Raw genomic sequence first — 14523 nt, 5'->3', positions numbered from 1 at the left:
TCTATAGTTAAGAGTTTTTTTCTTGTTTTGTCTCTTTTTTCCCTTTGCTCATTTATTTTGTTTCTTAAATTCCATATATGAGTGAAATCATATAGTATTTGTTTTTCTCTGACTGACTTATTTCACTTAGCATGATACTCTCTGGCTCCAGCCATGTCTTTGCAAAGAGCAAGAGTTCATTCTTTTTGATGGCCAAATAATATTCCGTATATAAAAGTATAAATATATGTATAATCCATTATATTCCAACATATTCCATTTTATATATATTCTAATATATATAATATGTATTATATATACCATTATATATAGTATATATATATATATACACACACATACTCATATATACACATACACACATGTGTATATATATATATATATATACATACACACACACACACACACACACACACATACTCCCCACGTCTTCTTTATCCATGCATCAATCAATCAGTGAACACTTGGGCTGCTTCTATAGTTTGGCTGTTGTAAATAATGTTGCAGTAAACATTAAGAATCATATATCCTTTCAAAGAAGGACTTATTTTATCATTCTTAATAAGTTATAAAGCATTATAGTAATCAGGGTTAGACTGAGATCATTTTCACTGTGTCCCTGGGCATAACTATTTGAATCCATATTCTCTCCAAACTTGAAGTCCTTCTGCACTAGGACTACTCAAGGAGTGGCCAGAGGGCCTTTAGGGGAGAATATGGAGGAGAGCCAGCATCCGGCAGGCAGTCTTTGGCTAACCAGGCTGTGACTTGGAGAGCATTCTCCTTTCTTACTGTCCCCTTGCTCTCCAGGGTTGGAGCATCACTTACTCTAGGTCTGGGGGTCCCACATATTCTTCCAAGGCTCTTTTGCAAGGAACCAAGGCTCACTTGGTATTATAAGTAGAGAGATCTTTCCTGGACACCGCTCCTCTGCTCTCAGATGGCTTACAATCCATGTGGATTGGAGAGGAGGGAAGAGTTCTGGAGATGGACACACAACAATGTGAATGTACTTAATGCCACAGAACTGTACACTTCAAAATGGTCACAATGGAAAAAAAAAGTTAAAATGGTAAATTGTATCAGAATTAAAACAGAACTATGAGGAGAGGGAGAAGAGTGGGTTGCACCCAAGGTCTGGTTCTCTAAACAGCATATATTGTAGGAAATCGTCCAGTGTCACCCCCTGGTTATCGGGCTCTACCTTGCCCTGTGCAGAAGCACTTCCTGTTTTCCTTCACCCTGCCCCTGGGTGCCCAAGTCCAGAAGTCAAAATGGAAGATAGAAGAACAGATATTCAGATTTTGCTGCCAGGTCTCCATTAATGCCTCCCTGGAACTACCTGCCTAGTTGCTGACCTGAGGGAGGTTGTGCATTTGGGAGAGCCCAGCCCCCACTCTTCCTCCTTCCTCTTCCGCTTTCAACTGGCTTCCTCCTCCCCTTTTGGACAGATCTACTGACTTAAGTTGAATGGCATCTTGCAAGTTGCCCACTCAAGCCTCTTCCTAATATTTGGAAACTACTTTTCAAGAAGCAGAGGTGGTCAGAAAACGTCAGCTATAATTTGTTTGCCGATGGGGAGCATATGCTCAGAAGAACGGATTGGAAACTAGGTTGGGGGAGAGGGGAGTGGGCCAAAGGACTGCTCTTGGCAGAAGCATCCAGGCTATTGTTTTCTTAGGTAATATTCCAAGCCCCAAAGGATCAAGAGGAACTCTTGTTCCAGGCCAGGTCATAGAGTACAAATTAAGGGGAAGTAGGGAAAAATGGACAAATATTCTTAACTTTTTTTTTTTAATTCAAAGAAGTTGATTCCTGTCCCTTACTCCCCTCAACTTCTAGAACAGATTATTTTACGTTTTTCTGATGACTAAACACATTTGTTATATATAAATCTATGTGCATCTCAGTTCTAGCTGTGGGGTTTTTATTTAATTTTGTGTCTGATTTTTTAAGATGGAATAAAGAGTGGGAGAAAGAAGCCTGCTTTCAGATTTAAGCATAAAGTTCTTAAAATACTTAAATTCTCAGGAGAATATTTAAAGGACAAAAAAATTTATAAGGTTAAAATTCGAGGAAATGAGAATCAATGGGATTTGTGAAAAATACTCCCTTAAAGATGTATGCACAGTGAAGTAAGGAAAAGGCAATGTTGTAGGCATGAAGGAGGTTTTTGGAAGGTCATCTGAGAAGGGGTATTACGTAGATACTCAGTGGCTTGCTTCTGCTCTTGGCATAGCCTCCCGACCTGTGTATGCACGTATCAGGGAGCCAGACACAGTCTGGTGGAGAGCAGATATGCAGCTGGTCAGACTCTGTTCAAACTGCAGTCCCATCTTCACTGTGTGATACTGAAACTCACTTAACCTCTTGAAAGGTTAAGTGAACCTCAGCCTCCTTACCTATGAAATCTTCATTCACTCATGAAGAGGTAATCCATTCACTCATCTTCAAGGGTTGTCATAAGGTTTAAATGGCAAAGGAGATGTAAAATAGCACAGTGACAGGTATATAGTGAGTTTCAAAATATGGACATTTCCACCACTATCATTGTTCTCATGTGCCAGCAGAAATCTGTTCACCCTCTTACCTCCTTTGAAGGGAGGACATCTAGTCACATTGATTTTGCCACACATAGCTCTCTACCCTGGCTCTCTCCCATCCCTGTTTCTCCAAGATGGGCTATTTTAAGGTCAAAGGGATGAAACTCAGATTTAGTGCTTTCTGGTAACCACTGATTAAAAAGCCAACCAACCAGAGCACCTGGGTGGCTGAGTCAGTTAAGTGTCTGCCTTCTGCTCACGTCATGGTCCCAGGGTCCTGGGATCAGGCTTCCTGCTCAGTGAAGAGTCTGCTTGTCCCTCTCCCTCTGCAGCCCTTCCCCCACTCATGCTCTCTCTTAAATCAAGAAATAAAATATTTAAAAAAAAACAAAACAAAAAACAAACAACAACAACAAGAAACCAAACCAACCATGTTCATATCACAGTTACCATAGAATCTTCAGTTAAGGATTGATCTCTGACAACACAAAGCATCTTTGTGCCTTATGGCCTATTGCCTATGGCCAGTTGATCTGATTTTGTAAAAAAACAAAACAACAACAACAACAAAAAAAACCCACTTCCTTACTTCCCTGAAGGAGTCTAGCCTGATACACAGGTCTCCATGCCTTTCTATTTATTTATAACACAGCACATAAGCTTCTATTCTATGCCCTCCTTGGGGTGGGGAAAGTCAGACAGATGAGTGTAAGAGCTAGAACCTCAAGAAGAACTCTGCTTCACTCTGAGTTCTTACCATCCAGATAGGAAGTCTTCTATCTGATGTTAAGTCATGTTCTTTTCTCCTCTTGTCGTATTTTCTTAGATAATGACAGCAGCGATTCAGAATTCCCGTCTATTATGTTCAAAGCACGCTCTCGAACAGGGACACTTCAGGAAAGACGGTTGACACAAGAGATAATCCCAATGAAGAGCTTACCCAGAGGAGGGAAGCCGCACCACTTCGGTTATCAAAGAAACACAAGCCAAGAAGAGTATGTTGGTGTGGGCAGAAGGGAGGCACTACGGCCCAAACCACTGTTCCATGCAGTAGATGAGGAGTTTGAATCTGGAGAGGAGAGTGAGGAAAAAATCTCAGCAAGTGAGTCTCGATGGTCAGCAGAGTACAGACCCAGCAGGCAACACCACAGGTCCCACAGTCCTTTACTACAAAGAAAATAGTTTCATCGTCCACATGATTGTCTCCATGTATTTCAAGAGTCCATTTTCCTACTATTATCGAAGAAGGATTTTCAGAGTTACAAAGAGAGCTACTGAATTCTTTTTTTTTTTTTTTTTGGAAGCTGTTAGATATGCATCTATAAGAGGAAAGGAGATTCTTTTGGAGAAAAACTTGGAACAAATTTGCAGGCTCCGCTACATTCCTAGTTGGTGTACTCTGTAGATGAATTCCCTGTGAGTGATAAATGTTAATCATCACAGGAATTATTACTAAAATTCCTGAGAGTGTGTGATCCATGAAAATTATTGAGATAGAAGCATGATTGGTCAGTAATTCACCTTGACTATCTGCATGTGCAGCCTGTAATCATGTTAGAACTGGGAAGGGCCTGGAAATCCTCTGGCCCAATCCTCTTGTGTTTACAAATAAGGACGCCTTGCCCAAGGTCATGTGAGTTGCTGCTTTCACAAGCTGGCTGTCCTCCCTCCCAAGAGAATGCACTCAATAATTATATTTCTGGGGAAAGGTAAAATTTGCCATAATGTGGCTTTATTTAATCAGTAGCAATAATAAATGGATGTGACATATACTAGAGGATTAATCTGCGAACAATGGGTTCATAGTCTATTTTATAATTGGAATATTTATTTTAAAAACAAAATAGCTATAAACAGGCTTTAAAAGCAATGACACGAACAGCAGGTATTTATTAGATGTGCAGTTGGAGACTGTGGTACCGTGCCCTAGGATCTGAAACTGTTTCCCAATTTAATTTTCCATCCTCATCACCCCCAGACTTGACCTTGAACCTCACACTCTGTCTAGCTCACCAACTTCGCTAGATGACTTTATCTTTCCTCCCTCCTTGCCCTCTTCCTCTTCTCTCTCTGCTGGTCACTGTAGATGAACACATATTTTTTAAGTGCTATTTATTGTGCCAAATGGCTGATCTATAATAAACAATTAACCATAATATCCTTTACCATTGCTATTTTTGTCATCCCTAACAACTGATTTAATGCTATGCATCTCTAACGTATGCTTTCCAATGCACCCAGGTCCCTACACCTGCCCTGATCCTCTTACTCAGAAGCAATGAAGTGATCTCCCTCCTCCTCGGTGCACCCACACCTCACTGAGTGTGTTACAGAACTTATCTGGGAATTACACTTATGCATGTGCATGTGCATCTACCATGATCTGAAAGACAGGGAGAATTGTCCCTTCATTTTAAATTTTATCCATTCATCAATTGCATTCTTTATCTCTTGGTTTTATTCTTTTTCTATCACTTTTAACTTGTATCCATTTTTGGTCTTAGTTATTACAGTGCCTTGTACATGGTAGATTATCTATAAATCTTGAGGCATCAGTGACCTTTTACATCAGGAAAGGACATTGGAGGAGATGTTATCAGACATCTTATTTTCCAGGTGACAAAAATGAGGTGTTGGGAAACTGGCTGGTGCCAGCTCAGCGTTTTGAAGGGCATGGACTTGTTCTCTAATATAGCCCATGCATACCAATGACTGACAAAGGATATATGACTTTCCTGGATTTATAGTTTGTGAATGGCATTTATTCAGGTTCCTGCTGCAGTGGTAGAAATGGCAATCAAAAGAGCCCACTTGGCTTTTCTTCTTTTGCATCTGATATATAAGACTGCTTCTAGGTTGTCTAAATATTTTAAATTACATATTACCAAACAATCAGCTGTAAGAGATAGAAGTATATGTAAAACCCAGGGATCTCTGGGCTTTGGGTTTGGGGTGTGTGTGTGTGTTTCTTTATTATTGTTTAAACAAACAAGCAGTCAAAGCAACAGTTTTATGAGTTTTTTCCCTCCCATGAGAGGGAGTCAGTGAGCCATTATCCTCAAATTGTAGGTGAAGATACAGAAACAGAGTAAGGGCATCAGAAACCACCTTTCCAAAGCCATATGCAAAACCAATTCTTGAGAGGTAGATAACGCTGTGTTCCTTGCTGGATTATCCATATAACAGAAATCCAAACTGTGAAGGCCCCTTCCCAGAGTCACCAGCAAAGCCTAAGGATCAATGGAATTTATCTAATTCTTTTGTTTTCTCTGACATGCTGGTGCCGTTTGAGAGAGGGATGGTGGGATTTAGTGAATGGATGGGAACTCACCCCTTTAATAGGTAAAAACCACAATAGAGTTCTTTGCCCTGAGCCCATTTGTTTACCTAGACACTGTCTAGCCCTGGCTGCCTGACTTGGGAAAGTGGCCCTGCAGTTCCTTCCTGAAAAGTATGACAGGTTGAGGGCTCTAAGGGTCCTGGTAGCTCTGGTATAGACTTGGAGAGCTTATGGTGGAAATGGCCTCTTTCCTTAGTCATCCAGGATTGTTTCAAAATGCCGTGTGATCTGATCTTCATTCCCCTAGTGACAGTCCACTCTGGGGGTTGGCTGAGGGTGTGATAGGTACCCCAAGAGTGCTCTTGGATATCGATATCACATCATGAGTTTTTCTAACAGGCACCAAGCAGTTTTTCTAACAGGCACCAAGCAGCAGAGAAAGTTCTCTCTTGAGTGTTGAGAAAGATCTGCTTCTTGCTCCCTACTCAGCTCAGGGAGGGGTTAGAATCCCTTAGGGTGCTCTCCTGGGCCTGGCCAAAGGTCCACTGAGCATCACATCTTTTCTGCCAGTGGCAGAATTTGTCCTTTTGTCTTCAACCTCGAAAAACCAAACATACAACCCACAAAATCCAATTTTCCATATATAAGTTTTTTATTTGTTTTGTTTTTTACTTTCTCAAACCTGTTCCTATTGCTAGCCTCAGTGGTCTTAGGCTTTAGTAAATTCTGAAATTGGGTAGAGTAGCATTTCCTCTTATTTATCCTATACAGCAGCTTCCTACCTAAAAGGTTATGTTGGTGTTTGGGATGTGGTGACTATTTGTGCTCACTTAGCCCAAACCTGACATGGGACCTCCCCTGTCTTTCATCAACCTGCTAAAAGAGAAACATTGGCCGTAGAAGAGAATCTGCTATGACAAAGTGGGGATGGCATGGTGAGCACTTCCTTGTGCTTCCCTCATGCTTTTCTCTCTCATGAAGGCCATATACCTCTATGCTTCTCTTCTGAGAAAAAGTTAAAGGGTCCTTGGGAGTAGGGCTAGAATTGCCACTCGAATTTAGTGATAGAATTACCATTTCTAGGTATAAGAGGTGACTACTACTACTGTTCAGCCTACATCGTTGATTTTAGCCTGCAGGGAAGCTCCTAGAACACTTCCTCGCCTTTTCAGATGCCAACCACTCGGATCATTTAGATTTTTAAATCAATATCATTAGTTCAGAGTTCAGGCTCTAGAGTGAGATTGCTTTTAGCTGTGGGACTTTGGGAAACCTAGTTATCGTCTTCAAGCTGAAATTGACTGATAAAATAATTACTTTATCTACCTCGTAGAACGATCAAAAGGATTAAATAAGATAATATTTTTAAGATTCTCAGCTTAGTGCTGGTTTGATAGTAAGAGTTTGGTTACTAACAGCTATAATTATTTAGGCAAAAATATATGTACTCATAACAGAGGACATACAGTAATTTAATTACATGAAGAGGTATAAATAACAGACATCTGAGACCTTTCTGAGAGGCAGTTTGAATAACATAATAGAGGATACTTGGGACTATGCATCAATCCATAGCAAAACCAGAGATCAGGTCTGGATACAGATTCATGTTTTTCCAGCAAACCTTATTTAATTTTTTTGTCATTATCTCAAAATTATTGTATTTTCTTGTTTGGGGAAGATGGTCACCATGGTGTCCATTCCTAATCATGGTTTATTCTCAAAGAGACAAAGAATTTAGAAGACCTAACTCTGCATATCATGATAGGTACCCAGTGAAGAAAGGGAAAATTTCTCTGTGTTGGGAAAAATTCAATGGGCTTTAATTCCTCAGCTTGGAATCTTTTCTGTAAGAGACCTCCCCTCTGAAAGAGTGATTATTTTTAATTTATAAGTATTAACTAGTGAAATAAGTGTTTAAGGATTTTCAGCATGGAAAAAAAAAGGTAGTTTTACTGTGTTTCATAACTTTCTAAAATTAGGGAAAGTAGTTTTTCCTAAATAAATAAAGTCAGTGTATGTGTTGGTGTTGTGTAGGGTTCTTGTAAATATATTTCATCCACAAGTAATACAGGTGGTTTCTTGTAGTTTAACATTTTTTTTTTTTCCTGAGTAAACTCTGTCAAGTATCTTATTTCTAACTCCTCCTGAGAAAAGCCAGCAGTGCAGACAGAAAGCTTCCTTTTAGGACATCAGTCACTGCTAATTGTTAATTGGGCCATAAGCCGAGGGGAATAAAAGAGATGCCTGCACCAGTGCTAGTCACTCCCGTAATTAGCAAGTGATGTGTTGTTTCATCTGTGCACAATATTTGATTTAATAAATTCTTTTTCTTTCTGAGACTCTAATACGCTTCCAAGCCAAGGGTCGTAGTCAAAGTGAGTATGACATGTCAGAAATAAAAATTTCCACTGCTTGGCCTTCTTCAAGTTTGGGCTTCTTCAACAGAGTAATGGGAGCCATGTTGTAAACTGAACCAAGATGGCCATGACTCTGTTTCCAGGCACAACAATGCAGACCTTGAATCAAAATTGGTCCTAAAATCAAGGTGTATACTCTATGTCCTAAGAGATCAGTCTTGCATAAAACAGCAATAATAGCCCACATTTACAGGGTACTTATTATATGCCAGGCGCTATTCAAAATGCTTTATCACATAGTACATAGATGTGGTGTCACCCCATCTTAAAAGAAAGGACAGACTGAGTAACAGGTCCAAGGTCTCCCTGCTTCCAACAAAGATCTTGAAAACCAGGTCTATTTGGTTCAGAACCATTGACTAAACTCTCTCCCTGAGAAGAATTGAGAATTTGATTTTTTTCTCACTTGGGAAAGATCCAGTGGAAAGAAACAGCAGACCTCCACCCTCAAAAAAAAAGAACTTGACTTTAAAATGGACAAATACAGCAGAAAGTGATGTAATTCTGAAAATCTGTTTTTACAAACAGGGTGGAAGGGGGTCAGGAGAGTGACTGACTACTAAAGCATTCAGATAATATCTAAAGAGGCACATATATTCTCGGTGAGCCCTGTGCCATTAATTGGAAACATATTAAGTACCTCGCTTTTTTACTAAGAATTTTTCATACACGTTTTTAAAAATTTAATTCTCTTAATAATCTTGTGAAGTTGCCATTAGGATTATTATCCCCATTTTACAGATGAAGAAACTGAGTGTCAGAAAAGCTTTCACTAAGGACACACAGTTGCTCCAAGTGTTCATCCAGGGACACAAATGGCAGTGTATTCACATTTAGAACTGAGTCCAAAGTCACTTATTCTATCCACTGAGCTAGAGTAACACCTTTAGAGATGTTGTAAAAAATATATTGAGTAACCTAAAAAATGAATTTTGTGTTTACCATCATCATTTGAATTCTTAACATCACGTCACTACATCAAGTAATGGTTCTGGTCTTGTTTATGCACCTGCTGCCACAACCAGTACTTTCCTTTCTGTTTGGCTTGATGTTCAAGTGCTAATTGAAGCTAACAGTGCCTGTGGCCAAATCATTGCTTCCGGAGTCTGTGTCTTGTATTAAGTATAGTGAAATGAGAACATGAATTATCCTTTGACTGGTTTTTATAATTTTAATATTTTTATTCCTATTGGAGTTTATCTTGGAACTAAAGAAAATACTAGAAATAAAGCCAGATAGAAACTTTCAAAATAAGGGGTCACCCAGCACCACAGCCCTGGGCCAGTGGAAAAGGAAGGAAGGCCCCATAGTGTTTCATTTATTTTGTTTCCTTACAGGAATTTTTCTGGGTAACTAAGAGCGAGCGAAACCAAGACTCTGGGTTTCGCTGGTGTACTGTTTCACGGGTGAAGGCTGCCCTTGTTTTGAGTTTGTGCCTTTTCTGGACCTAGTTCAGGAGGCAGCCCTATTATCTAATTATGCCATCTTTAAATGGGATTGTGTGTATGGGCAGGGGGGCATGTTCCAGAGTTATAAATGCAGAAGTGAAAAAAGCAATCAGAAAGAGGAAAAGAGGGATAAATGCTTTGTCCTCCAAAAAGGAGATACTCTTGAAACAAGAGGACAAAGGACAGGTCCTCACCCAGGGAAACACCCACAGGAAAGGCTTACGGAGCAGGGCAGTCCAAACCAGCAGTCTTAAGAGCATGGGGTTTAGCAAACAATGGTTGTTGTACTCCACCCACACCCCTGGAGCTGAATTTCAAGTTCTGAATTTAGACAATACAGCTGGAATTTCTGCAGTTTCTTTCCTTGACACATGGAGCTTCGGGCAGTTCTCGTTAAAAATATCTGGACAAATATTGCGAGAATCAAAATGAATATTTGAAAAGTGAAATACATCTTTGGTGAGTTGGGATAAATTCTTCCAGGCAAGATGAAAGAAAATAGCTTTTGAAGAGTACCTCCAAGCAGGATAGTAGTTTCATAATGGTTTGAGGAAGTAGAATGAATTTGTTGGAGGGGAAAAAAAAAGGTAGAATCTTGATTATTTCATACTAGATCCTTCCTTGCACTTAGGGTAGACTCAAGAAAACTTCATACACAGAAGATAACTTTACATTTGATTAATTATTTGCAAGGCTTGGTGTACCACACTGTTCCCTTCTAGACCGTAAACTCTTTAAATGCCAGCTATAAAGAAAGCCTTGGGAAATGTTGTTGCATTAATGTGTCTTTAATAAATGGTAAGAACTAAATATCCTAGAGCAGTTGGTCAAATGTTGGTTGAACACCGCAGGGTCATTTCTTCCAGGGCTTTGTTCAGAAAAATTACATTACTCCACGATTACATTGAGAGGAGTCACCCGGAAGTAGAGTCTTTCTCACTAGCCATTTCTGTCTTCCTGGGGATGACCTGACCTCCTCCTCCTCCAACACAGCAATGTAGAATTTGGAATCCAAAGGTTTGGGTTGGAGTACTAGCTCCATCCTTCCAAGCCAAGGGTCCATCCTTCCACACAAGGGTGCTTGTGTGATGCCCATCAAGCTCTTTAACCTCCTCAGTTAATTTCATATCACTAAATTGAGAGTAACAACATCTATTCTACCTAACTCATGAGAGGGGTGTGACTCTGGAATGAGGTCAAGAGTTTAGTGAACTCTAAAAAGATGGATCCCTGCATTATTCTTGAGAAAGCTGAAAATTTGAGGGGCTGTGAGAAGACTTAAGGAGGCATTCTAAGACAGTGGTTAAGAGCTGGAGTACAGGAGTAAAGCAGACCCGATTCTGAATCCCTTTCTGTGGCTTTGGGAAACTTCACTTAGCCAAGGTTTACAGTCTTCAGTTAGCGGAGTGTCTTAAATAGTTAGTGCATGATACACTTTACTTGTTACCCTAATAAAGGAGTTAGCATAGTTTTGTGATGAAAGATGGGGGCTCTGCAATCAGATCACCTAGACCTGTGAAAGGGCAAGTCCTTTTTTATTTTTTATTTATTTATTTATTTATTTTGCAAGTCCTTTTTAAAGAGTTAACATCGTGACTCTCAAAAAATAAAGTGCACACTTGTTGAAGATGATATTTAACTCATTAATTCATGAAGGAACCAATACAATATCTCAAAGGAGAATTCTGAATATCACACATTTAAGAGGCGGTCATAAATGCTAAAAGGAAATCACAGATAAATGTGAAATAAGCTTTTAACATGGTGGGAAGAGAAATCAGTTGTCTCTTCACCCAACAGAATCCATTTGCGTGTCTACAGACAAGAATTATTTGGAATGATATCAGTTTTCTACAATTTACAGAATCAAAATTAGCTGAGAAACAACAGTATAATTTAAAGACAATGAAAGCGTAAAACCATAGTGATTGGAGCAGGTTAAAGTTAATGGAGAAAATGAGAGAAAAGGACTTTTTTTTTTTCTGCACCTTGAGGTGGACTTAAATTCTCATTTGCTAAAAACTCATGGGAAATACTACAACTCAGAAAGTTCCAGTTTCTCTGGTAAAGGGGATAAACCCCAACTACATTATTGTCTACTGTTCAGATCTGCAACTAATTCAAATCTGATCCTTTCTCCTGTGCTTTCAATAGATTTGACACTTAAAGTAGTATACTGATCCAGGTGCTTCTCATGAGTCTGAGATTAGCAGTTGCCTTCATTTGATTATTACTAATTATGATACAAATATCCTAGGGTATAGTTCATTTTGTTCCCTATTTAAAACTCTTACCCCATGAGGGGAGCCTGTGTAGTGCAGTCAGTTAAGCACCCAACTCTTGGTTTGGGCTCAGGTCATCTTGGGTTGGGGAGACTGAACTCCAGATAGGTTCCACCTTCAGCATAGAGTCTGCTTAGGTTTCTCTCTCCCTCTCTCTCAGCTCCTACCCGTTGCATGTGCTCTCTCTGTTTCTCTCTTTCTCTAAGTAAATAAATCTTTTTAAAAATACCTCTAACCTTATGAATTATCTCTATGTTTGTTTTTAATCTACTCCCAACTTTTGCAAAACTGTCCTAAAATTAGTTTTCTCCTAGTTCACTATTCAGACTGTTCATTTCATTTGATATGTTAGAAAAAGCATCAGTTTAGGGATGTGATTAATGTGGCATCAAATTACAGCCATGTAACATTCGAACTGTGGGAACTCAGACAAGCTACCATAACTTGGAACCGTGTTTATTGATATACAAAATGGGAACAATATTTCCACTGATGTGAGAAATAAACAAATAATGCACATAAAAATCCTAGCCAAAGCCCCTAGCTGGCTCTAATAAATAAAGTAACTACCCTTATCCTCAATTTATCCAGGAAGAGTGTGTGTCTTGTTATTTCATACATACATCTTGATTTGGGATTATTGGATTTTTTTTCCATTAAAAAATAGTATTTTAGACTACTTTGAAGAAAACAATTAGATTTGGGAGAAGATATTGAGGACCCAAGTAAAATTAGAGGACAAAGAAAGATTCAGCATGATAAATATAGTAATTCTTCCTGGATGTATCTATATATTTCATTAAATTTAAATAAAAACCTGAACATGTTCAATATGGAATTTACCAAGATTAAAAATTTTTAGATTTAAAAGAAAATTTTAAAATTTATATGAAAGTGCCAAGTCTCAAGATTGATAAGACAGAAGAAGAGAAAAGATGAGGAAGAGGAAGATCTGGAGGGCTAGTTAAATCAGCTCTCAAATCTTTTTATAAATCTATAGCAATATTAATGAAGGGATAGATATATTGACCAATAGGATGACACTGAAAGACTCCAGAAATGAACTCACACATACTTGGAAATATACTGTCAATAAATGATCATGAGACAACTGGCAGCCCATCAGAAAAAAAACATTAAATCAAATTGCCATCTTTCATCATACATAAAAATGATTTTTCTAATATACCTGCTGTGCTCACTCATTGGCTGAGAGTGGCCCAAGAGAAATATGACCTGCTATGAATATCAAGAGAGATCTAAAGGTATGGCAACTGGAGGCTATCAATGAATTATATTCCCTATAGAAAGTTCTCTTGTTGGGCAACTGGGTGATACAGTCAGTTAAGAGCCAACTCTGGGTTTAGGCTTAGGTCATGATCTCAGGGTTGTGAGATCGATCCCTACATCAGGCTCTGTGCTCAGCATGGAATCTGCTTAAGGTTTTCTCTCCCTCTTCTTTACTCCTCACCGCACCCCCCCCCCAACACTCTCTTTCTAAAATAAATAAATAAATCTTCAAAAAAAGGAGAGAGAGAGAAAGTTCTCTTTAAAGGGAGCACAGTGGCTCCATAAAGACAACATATCCCCAATATGAAAATATTTGGAAAATGGTTAGCTGCCATAAAAATGGAAAAGAGTACTTACCCTTCCTCTCAGATACTCAAAGTCAATATAATTCTTTTTCTAAAACGTGAAACAGCCACAACAAAGTGTTCCTAGTAAACAATATTACTAGTTCTTATATGACTCAGCTTTATCCTTAAATTAAACTTGAATGAAAATTCATGTTAGGAGAGACAAGACATAATAATAGAAATTAGGTATTTATTTGCTAGTATAGCAATAGCAAATGCAAAACATAGAGTTTTATAGAGACAAGAGCCAATCCCACTTCTATTCTTGATTCTGGGATCCATGTACTGAAGTTACAGTTATTGCAGAGTCACATATTGGTGCTTAGTTCAGTCTACATTCCATGTCTTCTTAAGACTATTACCTAAGTTCACAAGGTGGTTTTTCTCAGCCTTCAACTGACTATTTCACTATCCTACTTCTGAGTGGTAGAGTATACGGTAAAACTAGTGAATTCTGTTGGTTTCAGCATACTATATTAATTCCTTTGCTATAAAACATGGGATTTTGTCAGAACAGTGTTTTGTGAAATATTGTGATTATGAATAAGTAAGCATCATGATTATAAATAAATAGTATGGCTTCCAGAAGGATGGCTTCCAAAAGGATGCAAAGCAAGGTAAGCAAATTCATTTCCAGAGTTAGTGGCAGAAAGAGGAGCTGCATAAATCTCTTCTTCATAAAAACAATGAAAATACTGGCAAAATTATCAAAATTAACTTCAAAGCACTGACAATTGGCTAAAAGCTCATAACAATCTGAAGATGGTTTATCCAAGAACTACTAATTCTCGGTAAGGACGGCAGGTTTTGTGATGTTTTGTATGGCACACTTATTCCTATTCTCAGAAAAGCTCATGACCAGAGAATTGTGATTGTCTGACAGCTCCTTGGAAAAGTCCAGTTCACAGAACTTGTT

General features: G+C 38.7%; 1 protein-coding gene across 1 annotated transcript in view; it reads left to right on the top strand.

The window, feature by feature from the left end:
* The window catches only part of SLC9A4 (solute carrier family 9 member A4), a 72673-nt gene extending 67318 nt beyond the window's left edge, over positions 1 to 5355 (top strand). Inside the window, exon 12 of the mRNA XM_041754072.1 lies at positions 3367 to 5355. Coding sequence (XP_041610006.1) covers positions 3367 to 3722 — 356 coding nt within the window. The 3' untranslated portion in view covers positions 3723 to 5355. The remainder of the gene's footprint in view (positions 1 to 3366) is intronic.
* The last annotated feature ends 9168 nt before the right edge of the window (positions 5356 to 14523 follow it).

The sequence above is a fragment of the Vulpes lagopus genome, chromosome 5 (assembly GCF_018345385.1).
Source record: "Vulpes lagopus strain Blue_001 chromosome 5, ASM1834538v1, whole genome shotgun sequence".
NCBI lineage: Eukaryota > Metazoa > Chordata > Mammalia > Carnivora > Canidae > Vulpes > Vulpes lagopus.
Note: the sequence above shows the minus strand (reverse complement) of the source record. Positions and strands in the feature narration are given on the sequence as shown.